Source organism: Sceloporus occidentalis, unplaced genomic scaffold, assembly GCF_023333645.1.
Source record: "Sceloporus occidentalis isolate IW3139 unplaced genomic scaffold, rSceOcc1.0.p SCAF_24, whole genome shotgun sequence".
NCBI classification, from domain to species: domain Eukaryota; kingdom Metazoa; phylum Chordata; class Lepidosauria; order Squamata; family Phrynosomatidae; genus Sceloporus; species Sceloporus occidentalis.
In genome coordinates, this window is record NW_028317004.1 from 11,084,157 (window position 1) to 11,111,758 (window position 27,602).

Genomic DNA, 27,602 nt, shown 5'->3' on the forward strand with positions numbered 1-27,602 from the left:
GTGTTGAGTCAAAACGTCACAAAGGTAAAACCTCTGAATGATTCCAGCTTTCACTTCTACTTATTAATGTATCATTAAAGAGACCTAAGGCACACTAAGCATGGTCAGTGCAGAACCGAAATAAAACTAGGAGTCGTGGTTGAAAAAATATATATGTATATATGTAATTTGATCTTTGAAGAACCCCACAAAACAAAACAGTAAAGTTCCAGGTGGCCTTCATGTTCTGTTCTCCCCAGCATACATTAAGGTAGATAAGTCTAATTTTGTTTTCAACACAAGAGATAATTCTTGTGCCAATAAGTGATGAAGGGAAACTCCATCATGAGAATACACCCACATAGTTCCAGTCCAGTCGTATCTCTTGGGGCCACTGAGGAAAAAAAAGAAATAGACTAATCAGTTATTGAAAAATTTAAAAATAAGATATTTACTAGGAAATTAATGAATATAATTTTTTCCTTTAACATTTTATATATATATTTATATATATATATACACACACATCTGAAAAGCAAGATCTTCAGCCTTCCATGACTGAGCAATTATCTGCTTAAACGTAGCATCAAGTGGTGTCAGAAAATATAAACACATGCAAAATAATAGTTAATTTCATTAGGAATGAGGAATAGTCATTAACCATCTTTAAAATGAGTGTACAGGTACAGTCCTTACATGTGGATAGCAGCCTTTGTACTGGATACCCATCAATTAAAATATTATGGTACCATACCTGGTGGGAGAAGACAGCCAGATCTGTTTGTTTGGTGTCTGTTTGTTGATCACATAGGTCCCCATATCACTGCCAAGTTTGACAGTTAGAACGCCATTCTTGGGGGGAAAAAAGGGAAACCCAACAAAATTGTTAGAACAATCAAATGAATTACACATTACAAAAATATGTTTGCTTATGATCGAATAAGAGTTTTATTGCGTGAAGAAAAGAACTACTCAACCTAACAGATGGATCTTGTCATTACTATTTTATCACAGGTTTAGAAAGTATAATAAAATATAAGATGCAACAGTTGGGGATGTGACAGATGAGCTTTAATGATAAACTGTTTCTCATGAGAAAGAAAGAAATAACCAATAAGTACAGAAGTGCACTGCATAGTATTAAACATTCATTATAAATTAGTCAGGTCCTATCCAGCCTACCAAAATGTGGTTATATGAAATAAAAATGATTTGGTTGCTCTGGAACGATATATATATCTTAAGGAATGGAAAGCAGATGCATATCAGACAATGGCACAGGGAACAAGGAATGTCAATAGCACCATCTAGTGGCAGAAGAGCTGCAAACACAACACACCCAACCTAAATAGAACTGTTTTTTGCTTAAAGAGGATCTGAATTGTTTCCTCCCAAATCCTACATTTTGCAGTTCAATACACTGAATAAACCCATGTGTAATGGGAACCAAAGGGTCAGGCAGGACATCCCTGCCAGTTCTTTGAGTAAAGGTGCTCCTCCAGGGAAAAAACTTTCCCGAAGAACCATACCACCAACATAACACACCTTTCAAGAAGCAAAAGAACACATTTTATTGGGACAGGGCATGAGTTATGTAGCCACTTTACCAGGGGGTTGGAACTGATATACACAAGAAACAGGAAAAGATTAACATAACATAATGTCAAGGGATTACACAAACATTGGCCCTAGAAGAATCTCATCACACATACAACAATGGCAAACACACAACAGAGGTTGTTAACACTTAACAGACTTAAACGTGGACTAGACAGAGAGTCATTCTTAATACAAATACAAATGGAAATGGTAGGGTGAAAACCCAAAACATTCAGATTTAACCCCTGCAAGTAAAACTGCAGCCCCAATAATATATGGGTCCAGCATGCATTGTATGTGTGTGTAGATTATATATATATTCCAGCCAGAACCAATATAACCTGTGAAATTGCATACATACAATACATTATTATGATTTATATTTAACCAACCAGATACATACCCCAAATGTGACATCATAATCTTCTGGGGTGAATGGCTGATCTGCTAAATCTTCAAAAAACTCAGCTAGCGAGTCCAACGTGTCTTCTGCTAACTTCTCGTATGCGTTTTCATCTAGTGTACTAAATGACAACACGAATATGGTTAGTGCAGAAACTCAGAAACACCAGGGTTTCTCCTTCTTGAACAAAAAATAAAGCAATGCAAATTAAAATAAAAATGTATACACACTGTAGTGCTTTTATCATTATCATGGGTACCGTCTGATAACAAGAGAGATCCCTGAGGTGCCAAAACACTTTGCACACTTGTAACAAAAACATGAAATATACCAGTGCCACTAATATATACCAGCAGCACCAATATCTATGTGCATCCCTTAATCACATACACATTAGAACATAACAGCAAACAAAAGGTGATACGGTGCGCTTTACAAAACAAACACAATAGTTTTAACAAATTATATACTGTAGTTTGGTCTTTTTATTGTTATTTCAGTTATTTTTTATCTTGACACTCCCGTGTAGCTGTGGATGGTACACATAAGATTTACTACTGATTAGAACCACTGCTTTTAGGCCACCGCCTGCTGGCTAGAGGATCTCTTTTAACCCTCCACTTGCTGGAGAGATCTGGGATCTAGCCTTTCTAAATTTGATGAGTGTTTTGCACTCCAACTAAAATGTGAGTGCATTAAAGAGCCACTTCTTTGCGATATTACACTATATCTGTTTTTTTCTCTTTTTTATGTTTATGTCCTTATATGTTGAATATTTGAGAAACTACAGTATATAATTGGGTAAATTATTATTTTATTTTTTTTTAAAAGTGCACCATATAACCTTTTGTTTTCTGATAAAATGTTTTAGCCTGTTTACCCCCTTTTGGACTTGACTGTTGTATCCTTGAAAAGAGTGCCAAGATGCCTCTAGACATAACAGTGCATCTAAAAAATAATACAGCAGTGTGCTCCAATGTGCACCACAACCACCCAGTTCTCTGTTAACACAAGCTCTTTTGAAAACTGCGGCCAGCAGAGTATTGTGATCACTGCAAGGACTAATCACAAGGATTCTGACATCACTGTCCATCTTCTCCACATTACAGTGATGAAAGAGGGAGGCAGAAGGACCTATTCACTAAAAGGAGAGTTGTGCCCTCATCTCCTTTCCTTCACCATGCATTATGAAGGGCCAACCTCCGTGACCTTCATCTGCAGAAAGAGCTTGGCTGGTCCTGTATAGTACATAGTTAACTCAGTACATTTTCTTCAGTCTCCTCCTGAATTTATACAGAGCCAGCTCGGTACATCTGGTAGGAGAAATTTGACAGTGTTAGCCCTTCATAATGCATAACAAAATGTGGGAATTGAAAACAACCTCACATGTGATACATTGTGTTTCACATGGAACATTGCTAGTGTATTAGAAACATTTCCCCCATTACCTAGTACTTGTCAGTGTTCCTGCTCCTCTGCTACTGAATAGCAACACATTCCTGTGGTTGTTTTTTATCTGTTCACAAAAAGTATGTAGCCAGTGACCCTAGAAAAAAAACAAAGTAGCAAAATATTATTTCACGCTAGCACATTTATGCATTTCATACGCATTTCAATTTTTTTTTACTTTTACCTAAAAGTCACTGACACAGTACAGCCCCCAGGGAAATTTATGGGGAATCTGTACACAGATGATGTCTAAATTGTGTACATGGGTCCCTGGAGTGTAGCATTTGGAGAGCAGGGCAAAAACTGCCCAAGCCCAAGCCAGAATTGCACAAGATTTTGTTGAAGCTTGCATTTATACTCCCTGAAGTCTTACAATCAGTGGAACTGCTGAGGGGAGAGGAAGATCGCTTGTGCTCCCAGGGTATGGTAAGAAACCCCTGTGCCAAGTATTAGTATTAGCTTCCTGGACCTGTGTGTGTGTTGTGTGGGGGAGGCCCTGGCTTAGCTGTGTCTGACAGAGAGGATTCAATTAGAGGGTGTTTAGGCTGGTTAGCCTGGGCCAAAAAAGCATAAGACAAACAGGGCTTCAACTGGAAGCTAGGGTTTTATTTTATTATTTTGCTTTGGGATGCTTGTTTTGTGCACTTGTAAATAAAAGTCACAGTTTGCTGGAAAATGTTGAGTCTTTTCGCCCTAGAACTAGAAGACCATGATTAAGATCCTTGGAAGTTACATTTTTGGCCCACAGATACAGGGTTTTGTCATAGTGCTACATCTTAAAAGGGGGTTCTCAAGTAACTCTAAGGTGAGCAGAATAAAGCTTAACCAGCAATCCACTGTCTGGGATCAATCTCCTAGCACAGGGGTGTCCAACGTGCGGCCAGCGGGCCAAATCCGGCCCGCCGGTCTTCAAGGTGCGCCCCGCGTGAGCAGGACAGGACTGGCCCACCGGGAGACCGCATTCAATGTTGGCCGGCAGACCACATTCAAAGCGGCCGCCCGGCCGCAAAAAGTTAAAAGCAGCCTTCGTGCGGCTTTGAACACGACGTTCAAGGGGGCAGGGCTTACAGAAGGTGTTCCTCGTGGCAAGGAGAGGGTCATCACATCGAAGGAGAGCAGGAAAAAAAAAATATAATAATAAAAAAAAATTAAGTATTACCAATGGACATGATAGAAGTGTAATTTCTGCTAGCTTTTGCTACTGTGGCTGCTTGTGCATGATAGGAGTGTCATTGCTATATTAAATATATATGATTACTAACAGCAATCACACTCCTATAATTCCCAGGCATACCGAGATTCCAGCATGTACTGGCTGACTTGGCATGATAGGAGTGTGATTGCTAACAGGAATCACACTTCTATGATGCCCAGGATCCAGCATGTACTGGCTTCCTGGGCATGCTAGGAGTGTGATTGCTGTTAGTAATCATATATATTTAATATAGCAATGACACTCCTTTCATGCACAAGAAGCCAATACATGCACATAACCTACAGCCTCCCTGTGCCCTGCCCCCTACTTATACATCCATGCTATCACATGCATATTCATTCATCACAAACATTCATTCCCTCATTCACATATACTCACTCATACACCCTCCCCCACCCTTACCTGAACTGCAGATCTTCTGGTGCTGCTCGCAGACTTACGCAGGGGCACTGTCTCCCTCTGCGTTGCTCGCAGTCTGTTTGAACTTCTCTTGACCGGCCCAGGGGAACAGAGTCACGTGAGGTGACGCGCATTCACGTTACTCCAGTGGAGCAAGAGACGCTGCTGAGCAATACAGAGGAAAGCGGCAGGGCCCCTGCGGATGATTACTTTTTTTTTGTTGTTTGTTTTGGCATTTTGCCGATAATGCTATTTTCGGCCGATACATTTCAGCACACCAGAGCCTGTCCTGGTATGTGTGTTTGGTTGCCGGTGTGGCAGAGCCTGTCCTGGTGTGTGTGTGTGTGTCTGGGTGTCTGTGTGGCAGAGCCTGTCCTGGTGTGTGTTTGGGTGCCGATGTGGCAGAGCCTGTCCTGGTGTGTGTGGGTGTTTAGGTGCCGATGTGGCAGGGCCTGGTGTGTGTGTGGGTGTTTGGGTGCCGGCATGGCAGAGCCTGTCCTGGTGTGTGTGTGTTTGGGAGTTTATGTGGCAGGACCATAAAATGGCCACCAAAATCCTCAGCACCAGGCCCACGATGCTCTTAATCTGGCCCTGCCAGTGTGCGTCAGCCATTTTAAATCCAGCTTGTACCCACAGTGTGCTCCAGCCTTGTGCAGTTTTATTTGGCTAAACTTGTTTTAAATGGTTTGTGGACTGACTTTGTTTTACAGTTTAAGTTATTGAACTTGAACACCCCTGTCCTAGCAGTACCTTGAAGGCTAGCTTTCATCTGGTCACGCTAGATGCACTGGTACTGCTTCTGAATGGGAGGAGTGATCACATAAGCTGATCATGAACAAGTATATCTATGTGTGTCTGAGTGTGCTATGTGTGTTTGAATGTACACCACACCTGTGTGGCATTCGGTTGGATGGATGGCGTAAGAGTAGTCAGTGAGCTGAGTTTGTCAGTTTGGCCTAGGCTACTTATTACGCTTCAGATTACACCCATGTAACATGTCAGTCTCACGAAAAGCTCTCCTTTCCTTTTTAAAGTGAAACTCAAATGAAGAAGGGCACCATGTAAAAGAGGCCTCTGGCAAGTGAGTTTAATTTGTGGTCAGTAGGGATGCACCGATATATTGGTGGCCGATATATATCGGCCGAAAAGGGCATTATGGCCAAAATGCCCAAACAAAAAATAAACGGCCAAAAATAATCGTCCGCAGGGGCTGGGCTGCTTACTTGTGCGTTGGTCGTACAGTGTGCAATCACCGTCTCTTGTACCGGCCAGGAAAAGCAGGAACTCAGCTGAGTCATGTGGATGCACATCACGTGACTCTGCTCCGTTCCTTCTTCCGCAAGGGGGCGGGGCCAGAGAAGTTGCTCGTACAGCTGGAACCCTGCGAGTGAGAGATCTGAAGTTCAGGTTAGTGGGTGGGGGAGGGTTGTATGAACAAGTATGTGTGATTAAGGGAATGAATGAGTATATGAATGTTTGTAAATGAGTGCGTGTGATAGCATGGATGTGATTAAGGTCATTTTCAGGTTTCGGCCAAGTGAATCCTGAAATTTCGGTTTCGGTCCAAAATTTTCATTTTGGTGCATCCCTAGCAGTGTATAAAAATGGATGTAAAACACCATGGCCACCTATATGCATGCCTAGTAACTGATTATAAACAAACTTCGATAACTAAGCACCTACCTTAGAACAAACCAAAAGGCTATTCATGTCACAGCGAAGCACATTCTGGTTTAGCGAATGCACCATGTATATCGTGTATTGACTATTGGTAACATTATGTTACTGAAGCCTTTTTAAATATAATTATATATATATATATATATGAGTAGAGGTTGTAGCCGTATTAGTCCAGTGGTGTCAATATCAAATAACAGATGGAATAAGTATCTTGTGATAATACCTTTTTTATTGGACTAACAGAATTTTGGAATGACAAGCTTTAGGGAGCTCTTCTCCCTTTCTCAAGTCTAAAACATTTCTGAGCAAAACGACACATAGAATTCAACGTTGTGTGGCAGGGGAGGGGGCTTACTACCCAGTACTTACTGTATATGTCTACACATGTTATCATATATACAGGTACATATAGATGAACATGGTGCACTTAAAAATACAGTACATGTGTAGACATATACATTCCCATCCCTATATTCATCACTGCACTCCTATTCCCTGTATGTGAGCACTAGCATCTTATGGTATTTTTTTTTTTGTCAATTTATCTTCAGCAGTGCTAAACCCCCCCCTCAAAATTCCCCACTCAGAACATTTATGACCCTCTGGAGGGACACATACTTTTACAACATCCCACCCTCTCTTATCAGATCTGGGTAGTAAGCACCCTCCCCTGCCACCAGAGGCGTATATAGGGTATGGCAGCCATGGCACGTGCCATGGGCGCCATCTCAAGGGGGGCACCGGTGAGCGGCTTTTAAATGCCGCTCACCGGCATTTTTATTTTTTTTTTATTTTTTTTTGATGCGGAGGAGAGAGAGGGGCGCCTAGCAACCGCTCGGCGCCCCTCATTCTCCTCCACGAGCCCTCTACCCCCGTCCCGGTGCCGGCATTTCATGCTCTGCATGAAATACCGGCACCAGCGAGCGGCTTTTAAACACTGATGCGGAGGAGAGAGAGGGGCACCTAGCAACCGCTCGGCGCCCCTCGTTCTCCCCCGCATCAAAAAAAAAGAAGACAGCGTTTAAAAGCCGCTCGCTGGTGCCCGCTGCTTCACTGCTGGGCGCCGAAATATGACGTCATATTACGGCGCTCAGCAGTGAAGCAGCGGACACCAGCGAGCGGTGCAGGAAGACAGAAGCATCGTCCTCCCGTCGCTGGACTTCAAGGTGAGAGAGAAGGGGGGGAGAGAGGGGTTAAAAAGTGATGAGGGAGGGAGGGAGTTAAAAAGTGATAAGGGAGGGAGGGAGTTAAAAAGTGATGAGGGAGGGAGGGAGGGGGTTAAAAAGTGATGAAGGAGGGGGTTAAAAAGTGATGAGGGAGGGGGGGTTAAAAAGTGATGAGGGAGGGAGGGGGTTAAAAAGTGATGAGGGAGGGAGGGGGTTAAAAAGTGATAAGGGAGAGGGGGTAGATATAAGTAAAGAGTGTGCATTAATGTGTGGATGCATTGAGTGAATGAGGGAGAGCATGAGTTAATGTGTGGATGAGTTGTCTGAATTAAAGTGTGAATTAGTGAGTGACTGTAAAAGTGTTTGTGTATCATAGATGTATAATTGTGGAAGGGCAAAGATGGCACTAGCAGGAGGTTTGAGCCTTGGGGACCAAGATGGCACAGGCAGGGTGTATATGGGACAAAGATGGCACTGGCCGGACTGTTTGGGGACAAAGTTGACTTGTGCTGGGCTATTTGGCGACAAAGATTGCAAATTTTATGTGTGTAATCTGGGCGCTGGTCAGGTTCTATGTGGGCAGTGTGGACGCCAGGGCTGGCTTTGGGGTGTGCAACCTGTGATCTATGCCTGTAATTTAGGGGGTTTTAAATATACCTTTAATGCCGTGTTTTTATGTGAATTCCAATTGATCGTTACCTGCAAAGCTGGGTTTTTGTGTTATTCTGTAGATCCATATCTGCTATGCTATGTTTCCATACATTATTTATGTGTACCTGCAAATACATGGTTAATTTGTCTTATTCAGTTGATCTATACCTGCGATGCTACGTTTCATATATTATTATTGAATACCTGCAAATACAGGACTTGTATGTCTGATTCTGTTTATTTGATATATACCTTCAGTGCTGAGATCACAAGTGAATTTCAATTGATCTGGGTTTGTGTGTTGATCAATACCCGCTATCGGCAGCAGGGACTAATATATATATATATATATATATATATATATATATATATATATATATATATATATAGGCAGCAGGGGCTAGTAAATGGGTTTTAGATATTTGGACAGGGGCGCAATTTCAGTGCTTGCCATAGGCGCTATTTTCAGTAGATACGCCTCTGCCTGCCACACAACATAGACTTGAGAAAGGGAGAAGAGCTCCCGAAAGCTTGTCATTCCAAAATTCTGTTAGTCCAATAAAAAAGGTATTATCACAAGATACTTATTCCATCTGTTATTTGAGATATATATATATATATATATATATTATATATATATATATATATTATATATATATATATATATATATATTGCAGATTAAAGTTGTGGAAAGGCAACAAGCCAAACTGCATATGACATGGTTACAAAACCAGAAAGGGAGTGCTGTCAAAAAAAATAAATAAAAAAAAAGTGTCACCTTTGCGCTCCTAGTCAGTGCAGACTTAAATGTAATGGAGGAAGACTTTCAGAACAAGGAGCCAACCAAGCTAAAATGTATTCGTTTTTATTTCTGTTTATACATATATAATCTATTATAGGTGTCACGTAACACAAGGTAGTCCTGACTCTTACTTGGCCCACCCACCATGTCTGCACAGGAGGCTTTCAGTGCAGTATAACAGGTATGTGATGGGGGGTTTAAGGAATTATAGCGTATAAACAAATCAGTAAAATTACAGATAGGAAACCGATCTCATGCGCCTTCACACGCTTAACACTGAGGAAAGGACACGCGTGGATGTGTCCCACCCCTTTTACACGCCGTACACTGTCACAACCTAAAAGAGCTCGGTCTACTCACTGTACTGTAACTGCACGCTGGGGCCACAGGGACGGGCGTACGGCCACTTTTAAAGTGCGCCAATACCCTTCTTCGACAGGGCAGTCGTAATACTCCCGGAAGAGTCCTAAGCGGCCTACAGAAGCCCCACATGCCAACGGCGCCCGTGGAAGCCCAGGCACTAAAAGCTAATAGACTTCTGTAGAAGCGACCTCGTTCTCTGGGATTGATTGTACGCGTCTGGCGGCGACGGTGGTGGTGAAAGCAACCTACAATCGATTACACAAGCCTTAGCAAAGAATGACTCTACATCGACACCTAGCGTTAAGAGGCGGGAACAGCAGTTGCTCCTTTTAGTTGCATGAACTCCAACTATAATATCGTTATGATAAAAGGCATAACATGCCTTTACATCAACCTCAAATTATACTGGACAGCAATACAGAAGAATATAGAGCAGAACCCAAGCCTCCATATTGGTTTGATATTAAAAGGAAAATGTTCACAAATGATTGTGCCTGTGTCACTCTTACCACTCTTACATAACTCCATAACTGGGAGGTTTCTAAAGGAGCAGACACTAAACCTGTAATAAGAGCAGCTGCCCTTCAATGGTTTATGCCAGAGGAGGCCCCTGCCAGTGACTGATAGAGTTGCACGTACAGACCATTAACTCCTGGAACCTCCCAAGGCCAAGTTTCGGCATCAGTAGTTAAAGGTCTGTAAGCGACTCTATTGGTCGCCGGCAGGGAGCTCCTCTGGCATCAACCAATGCAGGGTTTTGAATTGTTTAAATACCCTATCGTTTTGGTTACTAGTTGTGTACTGTAACTTTTATTATGTGAAACCCCAACTGAAGACCACGGCTTGTTTTGATCACCCTGCTACAAAACTGAGGGACAGATCACATTCTTGGATGATAAAGCTCCCGCTGGTGTCTCCCTGTACAATGCCTGTTCAGCACATTCTATATAGACTCCGTGTCTTAAAGGCCCTGTGCTCCTTTTATTTGGTTCTTGATGCAGACCACGGAAAGGGGTGGCTGGGGCGCTGCTCTAGTTCAAGCTTAAGGCAGCCTCACAAGGTAAATACACAATTTATGATGGGTTACACGATCCTTATTGTAATCATATGCATGAAAAGCGCTGGTTCTGAATATTTAGAATTAAAGGATTTCACTCTGATATTCTAGTATTAAAAGTCACACAGTGGAATTATCGGATCTCATTAAATCAAAGGAGAACGTGGAAGTGTCCGATGCTGTGTGACTTTTTGAATCTGCCAATTAATCCTGAGGGGCAAACACTGAGAGTAACCGGATATGATAACCCTCTATATTTCACCTCTTCAGTTTTTATTCACCTTAAAATACTGTGGATATACATAGCTGGCATCAGTCAGTCAGCCTGGTGTGGGTTTTCGGTGTTGCTGAATGCCTCGCTATCGAGGCATTTCTACTACGCCATTTAAGCTCAGGAGGTGATCGTTGGGGTTCATGGAGCCTTGCCATACACTAACATACATTTACACACTCTAACACCATACAGTAACAGACACACACTAACAACTTATGCCCACAAACACCAAAACCTTACAGTGACACATACACGCTTATATTCTATGCTCATGTACACACATGCTAACACCGTACACTAATACACACATTAAATGCTGACTACCACACTCTTATATACGCACACACACACTGACACTAAACATTTACACCCATACTGACTCTAGCACTGTACATATACACACATACACACTCACTGTGACACTATAGTATACACACTCACATACACTACTACTACCCCTCCCTGCCATCTCGTAGAGACCAGTAACATAGCTGCCTATGTTTTGCCATTGTGAATCCGGCACCCATGCCATGCATTATGTGACCTTACTGGGAGCCTCACAGCACCCGCTACATCACGACCCCACTGGAAGACGGAGCCTAGTTGCCATGGCGACCTCCCATCCAGGGTTTGTCAGGCCCTGATCTACATAAATATGTTTTGGAGAGCCAAATGTTCCCTTACATACTACCCTATCTTATTTTTTGTTTTGTAAATAGGTAAAGGAAAGTTGTTTTCTTTTTAAGATACATTTTAGCTTTCTATTGGTTAGGGGTATGATGTGTTTGGGAATATTTTGTATAGTTTTTAAATATTTGTTTTTTTTAAATTATTTTTAATTTTCATTTCTCTGTTCTCACTAATTTGTGGATCTCTCGTTTCTCCTTCTTATCACTCCGAACTCCACTGTTGCTGATTAAACAATGATGTGCTGCCCTGCATTTCTGCTCTCAATATGTGTTATGTCACCCAGCAGAGTAGTCATCCCAGCAGATCCTCCTAGACATCTACTGCTTCAATCAGTGGTTCCAGCACTGTCAGCTCGTAGCTGTTTTAAAAACCTTACGCTTGCTTTTGTAGCGAGACCCAAATGTCATATAATTTCAAGCCAAAATAGTAAAAAAATAAAAAATAAACATAGCAAACATCAAAAGAAACATAGCAAAGCAAACCAAAGAAGTTGAAACAAAAAAAGCTTCACAGAACAAAAACTTGGCAGAGATCATGTTAGTCATGTATGGTAGGAATTATATACTTTGGGTGCACCATATAGAATATATACCTCCCAACATTTCAAATGGTCAAAGAGGAACACTTGTTTTAAAGGGCATAGTAAGAGGCAAGGCTGGTGACCAGGCATTAAGAAGACATTTTATGTACATTTGTGACTTCTAAATAGTTAAGTAATAAGTAACACATTTAGAAAAGCAATAATGTATTTAATTTATAAATTTGCTGCTATACACATACATACACATTATTATATGTTTTAGGGCGGTAAAACACTAATACCCTCACACTCATCAAACGTTTCGAGGGACCGACCCTCCTAAAGATGTATGAGAATAGTATAGTGGAGAGTGGAAGGAGGAAGCATGGTATGACACACTGATGCTAGAAGAACAGCCATTTATTTATTTTTATGAACAGCCATTACTGCCCCAGCTAAGCCCCTTCCAGTTGCTTACCCCCACCTCCCATGTTTTCCGGCAGGTTTAACATGCTTACTATGCTACAAGACACCTCTGGGTTCAATCATAAACACTGTCTCTAGGGTGGATACATTGGGCGCTGGCCTGTTGAATGAGCTGGGTTTCTGATCCCTAAATCACATTTTTGGGGGGCATTCCTGTCTATTTTTTAACCTTTGGTGAAAAGTACTTATTATTGCTGTGCAGTATTTTAGCGAAAAATCTCAAGCAACCCAAACTACAAAGCTTTAAAATCACAGTAAGCACTGGAACAAGAATTAATTTACAATTAAGAAGTAACCTCAACTTTTATTGAAGACACCAAAACTTAGTTCTTACTTACAACGAACTCTGCCCTGATCAGTAGAGGAGATGTTAGCAAGATCCTCCAACCAACCCAACCAATTTATTAAACTAAATACATGTTTAATATTCTTTTTTCCCAGCTGTGTGGCACATCACTTGTTCAACCACCAGTTTTCTGAAAGGAAACAGGCAAATCTGCTTGCCAAAATGGCTTGGCGTATCTTCAAACATACATGTAAAGCTGTAATTAAGCGATATATATTGAATAAACATGAAAAAAACATGGTAATAAATCTAAAGAAAAAATAGACAAGCATACTGAGAACAAAATATTTTTATTCTTTCATCAATAAAACTATAGTATACAGTTATTCTCTTCTAAATAAATTATATAATTTCTCTTTTACAAGCATTAAACTAAATCACAAATTTTCAAAGACCATGTATGTACACAACATAAGGCTTTGTTATAAATAGTACATTTTCTTCATTTTTTTTCTAGTAAAGACATTGGAAATATCTTTAAGGAAGCTGTTTTCCATAACACATGTAACTAACGGCAGCATGGGATTTTTTTTACAACGCAACAAGATTTAGTGATTTATTATTTTGCAGGAAAGAACTATTCCATTGACTTTGCATCTACTGTATTTTTTATTCAGTCTTTGTTTTCAGCAGGATGACAGATCACAAGTGTTGCTTGCGGCATTAACACCAGGTACATGCAAATGTAGAACTCAAGCAGTCACTGGGTGATAATCACTCCCAAGTCCAAGGTGATTCTCAGCAACGGAAGCAGGAACTTTTACATTGTTAAAAGAGTTCTTCACAGTTCCACAAAATGGAGTGCAACATAATCGTCCTTTCCCCGTACTACCAGTTATTTTCTATCGTAGTTGAGGCTGACGGACAATCTGATTCACATATCCAAGGCAAATGTAATGTCTTTATGTCATGTAGTCCAACCTCAGGGCACAAAATGTTCACACCAACCCCATGAAAGCAGATCCATCTCTCAAATTACCTCATTTTACTAGAAGCAAACAAAATAAATATGTTAGTTTTGCAAAACACAATACAAATAAAAGAAGCGGAAAAAAAACGCACAGGTACGAACAGACTGCCCCACAATCTTTATTCTTTATATTTTGTTATAGGTCGAGGGGCATTAGGAACTGGCTGGAGTTGGAGTTTCATGTTAGGGGTAAATAAATACAAATAATAAACATAGTTGGGAAAAAAATAGAAAAACCCTAACCTTAGGATAATCTATCCTGTTTCTATCACAGTATATTACTGTGGTCAATGCAGCTTCTGCACTGATATTTGCATTTCTTCTTTTGCAGGAAAATATACAATGAAACACTTTAAGCACTTATTACTGTAAACTGTAGTATTGGATTAGCACTACTAAGATTGGCAAATATTGAGCACTAGATGGCGCTGTTACACAACGGAAGCTATAACTAATATATTTTAACTTATTACTTAGAAGAAAATGGAGGACACTGACTATTAAAGGTTCTATCTCTAAAGGAAAACTTTGCATCCAAACATTAAAGAAGCACTATGTATGTGGTATACAGTTGACCAAGTTTCCTAAAACTAGGCATGTAATCCCATAGGCCATGAGAAACATAGCCATACAATGACAACACTGTATGTGACAAGGCTAGTGGCAGTTACTGGTGCCTATGGGCATACCTGTGAACTCTCAGGGTTTGACCCTGAGCCTCTGGATTTTTGCCCAAATCTCAGGGTGAAGGGGCATATTCTCAGGGTCATACAGTCTGGAACTGGCTCCTTCCTATTCTGCACTGCTGTGATCATATATAAGACTTCCGGTTGGTGTTTTCGCTACCAGCACGTTATGGCTGATATCCCTGCTTTAATGGAGATGACTCAGTTAAGTGTATCTTTAAATAATGACAAGTCAAGGTTAACATTAACTACAAATAATGGGCTATTAAAGGGTTAATATGTCAAGTCTCAGGGCCAGCTCCTTTTGAAGTTCCCAAGTATGTCTATTGGTGTAATGTCCACTACAAACCCTAAACTTCTTACCATGCCAGTGGGGCAAATAGTGCAATATAAGTATCTATCGGTTTAAACAGTTTTTCCTCCCAAGGTTAATCGGTACCAAATAACCCTGCAATCACAAATGTCATAGCCTCGAAAAACACAAGACTAATGTTGGCAGAGGAAAGCTTTCATTTCCTCCAGATATCTGTATTACACAGCAGTAAAGTCAAAGTGCCTCTTGTGTTAGCTTCCCTTGCTTTAGGGTGAAAACATGTAAAGATGCTTTATCTATTGTAAATGAAAATGTGCTCGTGCAACATGTAATCTCACCAGTGGAGCTATCAGGGAAAAAAAATGAGACAACCTAAACGATTTGACTAATGTTTTCCTTTTTAACTTCTCTTTTATTTGCTATGCAAACCCGAGTTTGTCCGAGTGAAAAATAAGGAAGGAACTCAACAGCCAACACCCATAATATCCTGGAATACATGCAGACAAAATACATCAGAAAATGCTGCAGATTAGCAGTAAGGCGGTGGGGTTCACGGGGTCTGTGGCATCCCGTTGTGTTGTCTCACAGCTTCAACTATGGTAGAACACTGACAGAGGGGAACATGCAGGAATATCAAAGGATAAATAGAGGTTAGCTTGGAGTTACAAGGCAAACGCTGACAGTCTTACTAACACAGCATATTCGGAACAGATAGAACTGGACAATGAGAGGGCAGTAGTGTCCCTAAAGCTTGATGCAATCGTATGGTTAAAATGCCAAGCCATCAAACAACTTCAAAGGACATTTGGTACTTGTGATTTTAAATCTGTTCATTGTTTAGTATAACTGAGCAATAGGCTGTTGATTTTTTGTTGTGAAATGCTAAAATAAGAGAATGTTTAAAAATAGGTTGCCTTTCCTGTCACCACTCCTTCAGGATATACATAGATCGTCTGAAGTCTGTTAGTGAAACCTTTAAATTCAAGTATCAGCTGTGTTAAAGCTTTGTCCTATTTTATAGCATTGTTGGATAGTTTTCACATTGTTTTTGGTCAGATCATTTTGCAGGTTGTAGTAAAACACAATCTGAGAGAAAACATCACCCTAAAGTTTGGTGTTTGTTTCATACTGTCTGAGCCATGCTGACCAAATGAAGAAGGCCTGGGACAGCAGTGAATCTTCCCAGTAGTGGCCATGATCAGCAAATACTACGGGATCTTAATGTGGATATAGCTTGGGGGAAAGAAAAGAGAGGCGATAGAAACCTTTAAATAGTTTAAAAGATTTCACAAAGTACCACCGGAAAATGTATTTCAAAGTTGGAGAAATGTTAGAAGAATAGAGGTTTAGGTATAATGTAAGGACAATTTACTTTACAGAGAGGGTGACAGAATAATGGAACAGCCGCTCATCAGAAATGGCAAAAGCTAATTTATTGAGGAAATTTACATTTGCATGGGAAAGGCAGAAAGCTATGCTGAATCTAAGACAAGACCATGAGTCTTTATCTCAGGAAAAATGGGCAGACTAGATGAGCCAAATGGTGCTAAGGGTTTATGAGTATAAGGGGATGATTACCTTTTCACATAGGAGCATTGGCATTTGCATACATCTCTTTAATAAATGGCTTAAATATCAAAAGTTACTAATATTTTGGGTGAAGGTCTAATAACCTTCAGTGCAAAAAATATGCAATACTGAAAACAATCAGAGATAGCTATTCACACAAACATAGTTATTCTGAAAACCTGTCTTGGAATGGGAAAGAACTGAAAGAACACATATTTCTTATTTCCCTGTTTCTGCAATTTGACGTGTCAGAAAGATGGAGACGTTGACTGTTCTCACAGCCCGGCAAACGGTGGTAGGCCCTCTAGCTGCCATGTACCAGTAACAATACATTAATGGCTGCAGTTCTGATGACAAATGATGACTGAATCTGGGAAACACCGTTCCCTGATTGTACAAAATATTTACGTTAAACATTTTGCCAGGGCCAGGACAGGTTGTGAAAACGAGAACACTATACCACTTTACTAGAAACAATATGGCAGCATCAGGTCTGCTCTCTTGTTCACATGCATGAGATGGTAGATACTGCACACACCACAGATTGGTGTCATGGACGATGGTATAATAAGACTGTACCTTTCTGATATGTTATACTTTCTCTAAATCGCATTAAAACTTAACTGGGGAATGTGGAGAATATTTTGGACTAGCAATGCGTGAGCCACACAACACATCAATCTACACATACTCTGTGTTTGATGAGGACCACGGTTAACGTCTATATTTCCGTGATCTAATTTGTTCCCCTTCATTATCCAGACAGAAGTGCATCAGCTTCCACTTAAGAATTGAAGCTGGAACGACACAAGGTGCTAACAGACAAATACTTACTAGGTATACATCAAAGACAGACCCATTATCATTTTCCATTTCTATGGTGCTCTGCTCAGATGTCTGGTAGGCACTGTCTTCCAAGGTGAATGTTGAACTTGAAGGTTGACTTCTAGCAACAAGACAATAAAAAATGACAAACATGGCAAGACATCAATAAACCCCCCCCCCATAAAACATGGCAAGGATCAGATCACTCCCTTATGACCCAATAAAATCCTTTTCATTGTCTACATTATAATTCACACAACTGAGCAAACCAGATCGTTAAAGCCGCACAGAGCCTCAATCATTTTTCTTGAGATCAAAGAAGCAAATTATTATTTCCTTTTCAGTCCAGATTTTGTATGCGCACCAACAGTACTTAATGTGGAATGTATGAGGAGCCTTTAGACAGGTTAAGGCTCTCAGAAAACCATGGTCTACCACATTAAGACCCAAGGGCCTTCATTTGCTGCAGAAGAACACTTTAGTATTTGGCTGTGAATGCATAACAGACTGCTAATGGCTTGGACTGGATAGTGTCCTAATAACCACCATTTTGTTGTAATGCCCTATTGAGCCCAAAGCTCATAACAGCATATTCCCATAATATAAATCTGTACATTTTTATGTGCAGTAGTGTGTGCTACCTGTGTGTTACAAAGATTCATATACTATTAGCAGTTGAGAATAATGGAACTGACTAAGCTTTCTGCATTCAACATAACTACCTGTTATTAGTAATAATAATAAAATATATTATTTTTCTTTTAATCCGGAGACTTTGTTACTCTAGTATCTGCTAGTAGCTTAGACTATTTATCACTTTGCTCCACAGATGAAAGCAAGTCACAAGCCTGTTTAAACCTGTCCGACCTGTTTAAGTAAAAAGAAATCCACTTTAATGCAATATACCTGTAAACAATTAAAAAATGCGGGGTGGCAGTCAATCTAGTTTAAATGTTTTGAACAAATTGTACGTTAACGAGGAGGTCAGTTTATCTGAACTTATTTCCAAACCATTGCTAAAGAAACCCTTAATGGCTCAACCGTAAAAACAAACAAACCGTGAAAGGTAAAATGAAGGCGTGCAATTCGGTTTTTATTATTTTCCATAATAATATAGGGATTTTTTTTTGGAAGCCGCATCAAGTAGTTTTGTCTTTTCATGACAGCCGGAGTTAAAAAAAAAAAATGTGATGGTAAAAGTTGACCAGGGATATTCCATTAGTTGCTGTGGAAATCGCATCAAAACTCGACGTTTGAAAACATTCCCCCCCAAAATTGCGAATGCCCTGAAAGTACTGATATCACCCGTTTTTACGCATATTCTCTTAGGATGACCCTCTTTGAACAAAAATGAATTAATTAGAGGCAATTAAGATATTAAAACTAATCCCCTGAATTAGACATTGGCAATTATGTGAAACATATGACTCAAATCTATATAAGGCATAGATAACTGAGGATATTCCATATTTCGATTTATTGAACAGATCAGATACTTATCTCACTCTCTTGCTGTCTGTGTCTAGTGTATGTTATTATTTTAAAATAATACTCAAGTCTCAAACATTTATCGAGCACTGAATTAACACAACATGAATATGCATATGATTTCTACTGTTCTTTGGTTGCAGAAATACTTTGTATAATGTGCACAGCCTCAGATGGCTGGTTCTCACCGAAGGCAGTGCTGACGTATTTGGTTCAAGAGACTCTACGTAGACCCAGAAGCAGTTTAAACAACCTATGTTTATTTTGTAAGTTAAAGCTTGCACTGGCGGTATTCTGTTTTTAGCATCTATTATAAATTGTATAATCATATCAAAATAACAGTCACCAAAACGTTACAATAGTTTATGAAGTGTTACGTCTTGCTGACGTCTATAATGCAGCTCTCCCAACTGAGCCTTGACAGCTGTCTACAGTAGTAGAAAAGCATGATCAGTAAAGAGAAATCTTTAACAAAGATCAGTTGCGTACTATTTCAATTACTGCGGGAAGGCTGCGAGAACACGCACTGATTGAATACAAACTCAGAGTAAACATCACACAATGGCTCTAGCATCAGCAAATGTCACAGGAGCTGGAAAAAATCAATAAAGCCTTCCATCTGTTGCCACCGTCAAATTGTTTCATTTAGTATTTTGTATTAAAAGGTTTGTTTTGTTGTTTTTGTTCTGATTACATACCTAAATACACCTTAACTATTATTTGGTCCTTGGTCTTGACTAATCCTGAGGATAGCTTTATGCGTGTTTACACTATCTACCACCTACCCAGTAAATGCAGGGCAGCACTTTATGTAAACTGTATACGTGTCTTGGAAAACATGGCCGTTGTGGTCACTTTAGTAATAAATAACCTGCAGTTCTTCATTGTACAAAAATGAAAAATCATATGAAGCAATACTATCTTCTCTGGTTAATAAAGACTGAGAAAATATAGGTACGGGTGACAGCCCTGTGTCTAGTGGTGCGTGAGCTATATATCCAGCCCACGAGTGCAAAAAGTAACTAGGAAAAACATGTATGGGTTCAAATGCAATGCAGTCCCACTGATTCAGCTCTTTGGTGAGCAATATAGCCATGAAAACATAGATAGGACTCTCCAAAATTAGGGTAGTTAGGGCGGGTTAAGCGATATATGGCCATATAGTGTGACGGAATCCCCAATATTTATGCCTCAGATAGATGCTTTTCAATGGCATTGCTGAATTCTTGCTTGCTTATTATATGTACATATTGTTTATTTCAACAGAACCCCAAAATCTGAATCTTTTTGCAGTCTGCTTTTGTTTTTTTTTGTGTAGGTTTGACAGCCATGAAAAGGTCTTATATTCATTTCTTAATAGTTAAAGCTACCTCTTGTTTTTGCTTTCGGGCCTGTAAGAATTTTAAGCTACGTTTGGCATGACCTGCCTTATTTTATGAGAGCAAAGCATCTACTTGAAAGCCGTCAGATAGAACCCTTCAAAAAAAGTGCTGTAAGACCTTCTCTGTGACATGCCTTTCTTTTATGGAATTAATGAATTCTCGGAAGGAGTGCGCTGCCAGGCCTGTGTGACACAGACCTTTTCCCTCCCCAAATTATTTTGTGACACACTTTGTCTGGCACATCATATTATATTGTTTCCATGACAACTGCCAGCAGTTTTTCAAACAGGAGAACATTTTGTTTCTTGAGCCTTTTTTCCCCCAAAAGGATTAAGGCTGCAGAGTTAATTTAATTTAGATAATAAGCAGCATCCCTGAGAGAGTGACTGTCAGGTATTCACTAGAAACCAATCCTTGTTTGGAAGTGAACCACCAAGATATCAACTTGGGGCAAAAAAAAGGAAAAGAACTACTGGTTGGGATATGTTATAAACCACCTAATGTTAATAATGATGAGGAAGAGCAGTTGTTAGAGCAAATTGAGAAAGCTGCACATCTGGGTAACACGTTAATTATTGGAGATTTTAATTACCCGGACATAATTTGGGATAGAGGGACTAGTAGTTCTGCAAGGGGATTCAGGTTTTTGAACCTGTTAAATGACACCTTTATGTCACAACTGGTACAAGCACCAACTAGAAAGGATACTTGTTTGGATCTGGTGATAACAAACATTGTTGATCTTGTGTCTAACATTCACGTGGGGGAGCACTTGGGTAATAGTGATCACAATATGGTCTCTTTTGAAATAAACTCAGAAATTGCCCATGGGGAATACTAAAACGTATAATTTTAAGAAGGCCAATTTCAATAAGATAAGGGCAGTTTTACAACTTATTGACTGGCAGAAACTCTTCAGGGATAAAAATACTGAGGAAAAATTGAGTATTTTCAAACAAATATTAGCAGGGTACACTTCTCAGTATGTACCACTAGGAAACAAATATAAAAAACAAATTGAAACCGATGTGGCTTAGTGGGGACGTTAAGCAGAAAATTAAAAATAAGAAAATGGCTTTTACAACATTTAAATCAGACGAATCAGAGGCATCCTATATAAGACATAAGGAAGCCAATAAAGTATGCAAAAAGGTGATTAGATGGGCTAAACTAGAAAATGAGAGGGTGATTGCCAAAGAGAGCAAAACTAACCCCCAAAAATTATTTAAGTACATAAATTCTAAAAAAATGAAAACGTAGGTTCATTAAAAACAGAGAGGGGAGTGTTGGTTAAGGAGGACCAGGAAAAAGCAGAAACTTTAAATGACTATTTTTCCTCAGTATATATTAAGGAGGAACCTATGGCAATGGATATACATAGGACCACTGAGGAAAATTTTCAGTCAAACTGTGAGTGGATGGCTCAGGACAAGGTGCTGCAGCAACTAAAGAAAATTAATGTTAACAAAGCTCCGGGGCCTGACGGTATTCACCCACGAGTACTTAAGGAGCTGAGTCAGGAAATAAGTGAACCTCTGTTTCTAATCTTTCGGGATTCTTTTCTTTCAGGAATTGTACCAGAGGATTGGAGGAAGGCAGATGTGGTTCCTATTTTCAAAAAGGGTTGAAACTCTGTGCCCGGAAATTATAGACCTGTGAGCTTAACTTCCGTGGCTGGGAAAGTATTTGAAGGGCTGTTTAGGGATAATATTCCTTGGGAAGAACAGTATTATTAGCAAAAATCAGCATGGTTTTATGAAACATAGGTCCTGTCAAACTAATTTAATTGCATTCTATGAAGAAGTAAGTAGAAGTGTCGATCAGGGTGTTGCAGTGGATGTAATCTACTTGGATTTTGCCAAGGCGTTTGACACGGTTCCACACAATAGGTTAGTATTCAAACTGAAGGAAATTGGTCTTAATGCAAATTCTTGTGCTTGGGTAGAACATTGGCTTAGAGATAGAGAACAGAGAGTTGCTATAAATGATAAATTTTCAAGCTGGTCAAAAGTGGTAAGTGGTTTCCCTCAGGGTTCTGTTCTGGCACCAATTTTATTCAACATATTTATAAATGACCTGGCAGTAGGCGTTGAAAGTCATGTTTCTGTGTTTGCAGATGACACTAAACTAGGTAAAGTTATACAGGGCGAGCAGGATATTACTGTGCTGCAGAGGGATCTAGATAGACTGGGGGACTGGGCACACAAATGGCAGATGAAGTTTAATGTAGATAAATGTAAAGTTATGCACTTCGGGGTAGCGAATGTACAAGCAACCTACACCCTAAACGGTAGTGAATTAGGGGTAACAACAAATGAGAAGGATTTGGGAATTGTTATAGACAACAAACTAGGCAACAATGTGCAATGTCAGTCTGCAGTTGCTAAGGCCAGTAAGGTATTGTCGTGTATAAAAAGGGGCATCAAGTCGCGGGATAAAGATATAATTTTGCCTCTGTATAAATCAATGGTAAGGCCGCACCTTGAATATGCTGTGCAATTTATAGCACCTATTCTAAAGAAGGATATTATAGCACTAGAAAGGGTGCAGAGGCGGGCTACAAAATTAATAAAAAGAATGGAGCACTATAGTTATGAAGAAAGGTTAACTAATTTAAATCTGTTTAGTTTAGAAAAACGTCGCCTCAGAGGGGATATGATAACATTATATAAATATATTCGGGGCCAATACAAACCATTGTGTGGAAATCTGTTCATAAACAGGACTATGCATAGGGCAAGTGGTCATGCGTTCAGACTGGAAGAAAAGAGATTTAGACTAAAGCAGAGGAAAGGGTTTTTTACAGTAAGGACAATAAGGATGTGGAATTCTCTGCCTGCAGAGGTAGTTTTATCGGAGTCTGTACAGACGTTTAAACTGCAACTGGATGGATACCTGGAAAAACATAATATTCAGGGATATAATCTTTAATTATGGGGAAACATTTTATTGATCCAAGGAGAAATCTGACTGCCATTTTGGGGTCAAGAAGGAATTTTTTTCCCTGGTTAGTGCAAAATTGGAAAGAGCGAAACCGGGGGTTTTTTTTGCCTTCTTTTGGATCAACAGGAACAAATTAACAGATATAGGAAAGGCTGAACTTGATGGAGGCATGTCTTTTTTCAGCCTATATAACTATGTAACTATGTATCCCTTGCCACAGATTTACATTGGGTCCAGCGTTCTTTATGATGAGGAAACCACATTAAGTAATTTAGTACAGATATAATTTAGCCTATTTGTTTCATCATTTCCAACTCAAGATGGCAGATCAGAGTTCCACTAAACTTTAGCCTCCAGCTCAGCTCTCTAAATGATGCAGTGACTGAGAGCTTGCCTTGAAAATACAGCATCCACATCAAAAAAAGTAGACCGATCGTTGGGTCCTACATGTTTTAGTCCAAAACAACAGCTACATAATTGTTTTTACGGAATAAAGTACATTGGTGGTACTAAGATACCTACCGCCATTGCTGAATGGGAAATCATGGAAATCATGTATGGTCGTGGCTTTGGCAGGAAGAGCAAACCTTCAGCCATGGGATGTGCAGGGGTAAAGGCCATGCTATATGCACCAATACCCGCCACCAGCCTCGCCAAGGACACTGGTGTCCTTGTTCCGACACTTAACTATTCCGGGGAGTGTCTCATTGCACATTGAGTTGACACCTAGGCTAACACCCCACAGCCCATCATGTGCAGAAAAGAACACTTTTGAATAAACAGTCAGGGCCGGCACTACCTAAAGGCAAGGTAGGCGCAGGCCTAGAGCGCAGATCAATGTGGGGGCACATCTGCAGTGGACTAGACAGGCTGTACAGTCCTCTGTACAGTCCTCTGCAGAGGTGGCCCCAGGTTGATCCACTGGAGAAGGAGGGCCGGTTGGGAAGATCTTGGGCCCCCTTTCAACCGGACAACAATAAAATGAGCACTAGGTCTGTAAAGACCTCTGTGTTACTGCTCCCTTGTGATCCTGCTGGCGCCAGCGTATGATGTCATGTACCGGGCGAATCAACCCCCCCATGGCGAGCTGCATCAGAGAGCTGGGACTTTCTAGGGTAAATGAGCTGCATGTATGTGTCTGGGTATTTTAGTCTGTGTGTGTTTGTATGTTAGTGTGTGTCTGCCTGGTTATGCATGTGTGTCTGCCTGGGTATGTATGCTAGTGCCTGGGTATGTATGTAGTGTCTGGTTATGCACATGTGTCTGGGTATGTATGTTAGTGTCTGCCTGTGTATGTTTGTGTGTGTCTGCTTTGGCATGTATGTGTATGCTGGGCAAGTCCTATGTGTGCCATCCGATTGCTGGGTAATTCCTATATGTGCAATATAGGTGTAAGGGTTGGCCTTTGAGGTGTGTGACCTGTGATCTATCGCTGCAATGAGGGAGCCGTCAATGCAGGGGTGGGTGGGTCATGTGCATGTTGGGTGGTATACAAGGGGCAGAGCCAAATGGGTGGCAAAATGAGGTTTTGCCTAGGGTGACAAAAATCTTTGCTCCAGCGCTGTAAACTGTGATATCATTTTAAGAGCTTCTCTGAGATGCCAGAGATAACCCAGGAAGTACTGTTGGAATTGGGACAGCTATAAGGTGTGCATTTGGTAGAAGCTGATTGGTGCTGGCAGCTTTAAAAAGAGAAGTTAATTTCAGGACGCGGAAGAAAGTATCTGTGTGGCTTCCTCCTTCCCCACTTCAATCAAAAACAAAATGCAAATGCAAAAACCGTAGGCAGCAGTGATACATTTGATGATGCCAAGTGCATCGCGGGTAAATGCATAGTCTACATTTATTTAAAAATTAAGTTCAATTTCCATGTATTCTCTAAACCCTAATATTAATCCATTAAGAAATAGATATGTTGATGTAAGTGTCAAAAATTTAAGTGTTCGGATCCATCTAAAAAAGATTTAGCACAAGTCCAAACAATCTGTAGTCAAAAGCTTGCATGTTAGCAGCGGGACGGGACAAACACCAATCTCTTTACAGGCGCATCTATTGCTTGGGGTCCAAATAGCCTTTAGTATATTATGTTCTTGTGAGTTAGGACGTTTATACAAAAACAAGTTACTAGTTAATAGGACATCATGATTGGAATATATTAAAGCTGTACTGAGGTGTGTAAAGTACAAACAGAACAGATGTAAGCAGATATGAACCGCTTGGCCCATCTAATCTGCCTGCTTTCTCCATTCACGTACTCTCCAAGCAAAGACATCGCAGTCATGTGCTACGAACCCAATATAATTCTTTCTGATCAACACCATGTCAAATGTATTTATGTCCATAATATCCTAACTATTATCTAAAAGTATGGTTATTACCTGTTGGAATACCGAATAGTGTCTTCATGATGATACTGATCATCAACATATAATGAAGAAGAGGATATTGTTGTTGCTAAGGAAGCAGCTTCAAATAAGGATGGGGTGCTTGGCACAAGGTCTGGTCGTTGCCTTGAATTTAATGCTGTAAAATAACGTACGTACATTACTCTGGTGTAATCATACAGGGTCATACCAAAGGTCAAACACCTTATTGCCCCTGGAAGCTAAACTGCTGAATGTTTCGACGTATATTAATAATAACTTCAGAGGAATTCTGATAATATATAGATTCTGATTTCTTGCAATTACCAATTGAACCTAAGTAACAGCTGCCAATACAACAGCCAAGGTTTGTAGGGAACAAGAGAACTCAGGCTGATAATCATATTGTATTTGCATATTTAACCACATTACTGGTGAGCTTTTTAAACAGTGAACATGAAGGTTAAACAGGTCCTATTGTGTTAATGATGGAAAGTTGCTTCATGCTATTTATACCTGGCTAAGTTTAGTAACGTGGAAAATTACACACAAAAACACACGCACACACACACACACACACATATATATTGTATATATGTGAGTGTATGAGTGTAAATTTTCCAATAATTAATTATACATGCACAAACACACACATGGACAAAAGTATTGGGACAACTGACCATTATCCCCATAGGGACTTTGATTACATTGCATTCTAAATACATAGACATTAATATGTAGTTGGTCCCCCCTTTGCAGCTATGACAGCTTCCATTTCTCTAGGAATTTTGGATATTTTTGCCCATTAATCCAGTAGAGCATTTGTGAGGTCAATCTCCTTTGCAGTTCATCCCAAAGGTTGGGGTTGAGGTCAGGGCTCTGTCAGCTTTGTACGCTGGGCATAGTCATGCTGAAATAGAAAAACGGCTTCCCCAAACTGTTCCCACAAAGCCGTAAGCATAGCGTTCTCCAAAATGTCATGAGACGCTGAAGCATTAAGATTTCCCATCACTGGAAGTAAGGGTCCTAGCCCTAACCCTGACTTTAATAATCTAGAAGTGTGTCCCAATATGTTTGTCCATAGAGTGGTGTACAAATCAAGGTCCATAAAGACATGATTGGGTGAGTTTGGTGTGGAGAAACTTGACTAGCCCAATCTATTAATATCTAATAGGATGTAGCTAGTCCTCTTGTATACCAGTATGTCTTTATGTGTCAGTTTTGTATTTTGTCAATTTTCGTCAATATTGTCACTCTACCCTATTGTAATAGTGCTGTATAAATAAAAGGCAGACAATCTATATAAAATGCAAAGTGATCCAATGTTACATTACAAATAAGGAAGGATTGCCTTCAAAGCATTATGTTTACCTTGTCACGGTCTATATTTAAAATAGAGAAGTAAGTATCTGCATTGAGTCATCTACTTTAGAATATAGCATATATGGGAAACAAACAGGACAAAGATTCCACTTCTGGTTACAGCACAGTGCTGTAAGCAAGTCATATCTACACTTTGACACCAGCTTTCCCAACTCCCAACATTGTGTAAGCGTTTGCTTAAAGAAAAATTTGAATCAAGTGGCATCACATGTAAGAGGACTGAATTATGTGACTCTGCATTGAATTTTATCCTGATTCTACTCAGCATGTAGAAGAAACATTCTAAGGTATGCTCCCTGATTTGAGGTGCTTTAGACAAACAAATAGACTTTTAAAACCATTTTATTTACAGTGACACTTCTGCAGTCTTAATTGTATGCTTACCTTCTTCATCAAGGCTGGTAAAACTCTGACCCTCAGTAAGTCTTTTGTTCTTCTCTTCGGTCCACTCCTGATTGTTGGGAGACAGTATCTCCTGGGAAGAGGACTTAAGGGCTGGAATTGAATTGCATCGTCTTTTGGAAGGTGAAGACTTTAATGCTGTAAGGGAAAACTAAACATTGAGCACGCATTCTGAACTCAATCTCTTACGTCCAAAT

At 40.0% G+C, this 27,602-nt stretch overlaps 1 protein-coding gene across 1 annotated transcript in view; it reads right to left on the minus strand.

Annotated features, from left to right (window-relative positions):
* Positions 1 to 219: 219 nt before the first annotated feature.
* Positions 220 to 27,602, minus strand: part of LOC149300617 (phosphatidylinositol 4-phosphate 5-kinase type-1 beta-like) — a 55,197-nt gene continuing 27,814 nt past the window's right edge. Inside the window, exons 11-15 of the mRNA XM_089485112.1 lie at positions 27,388 to 27,543; positions 25,636 to 25,780; positions 17,454 to 17,562; positions 734 to 831; positions 220 to 373 (exon numbers count right to left, since the gene is read on the minus strand). Coding sequence (XP_089341238.1) covers positions 220 to 373; positions 734 to 831; positions 17,454 to 17,562; positions 25,636 to 25,780; positions 27,388 to 27,543 — 662 coding nt within the window. The remainder of the gene's footprint in view (positions 374 to 733; positions 832 to 17,453; positions 17,563 to 25,635; positions 25,781 to 27,387; positions 27,544 to 27,602) is intronic.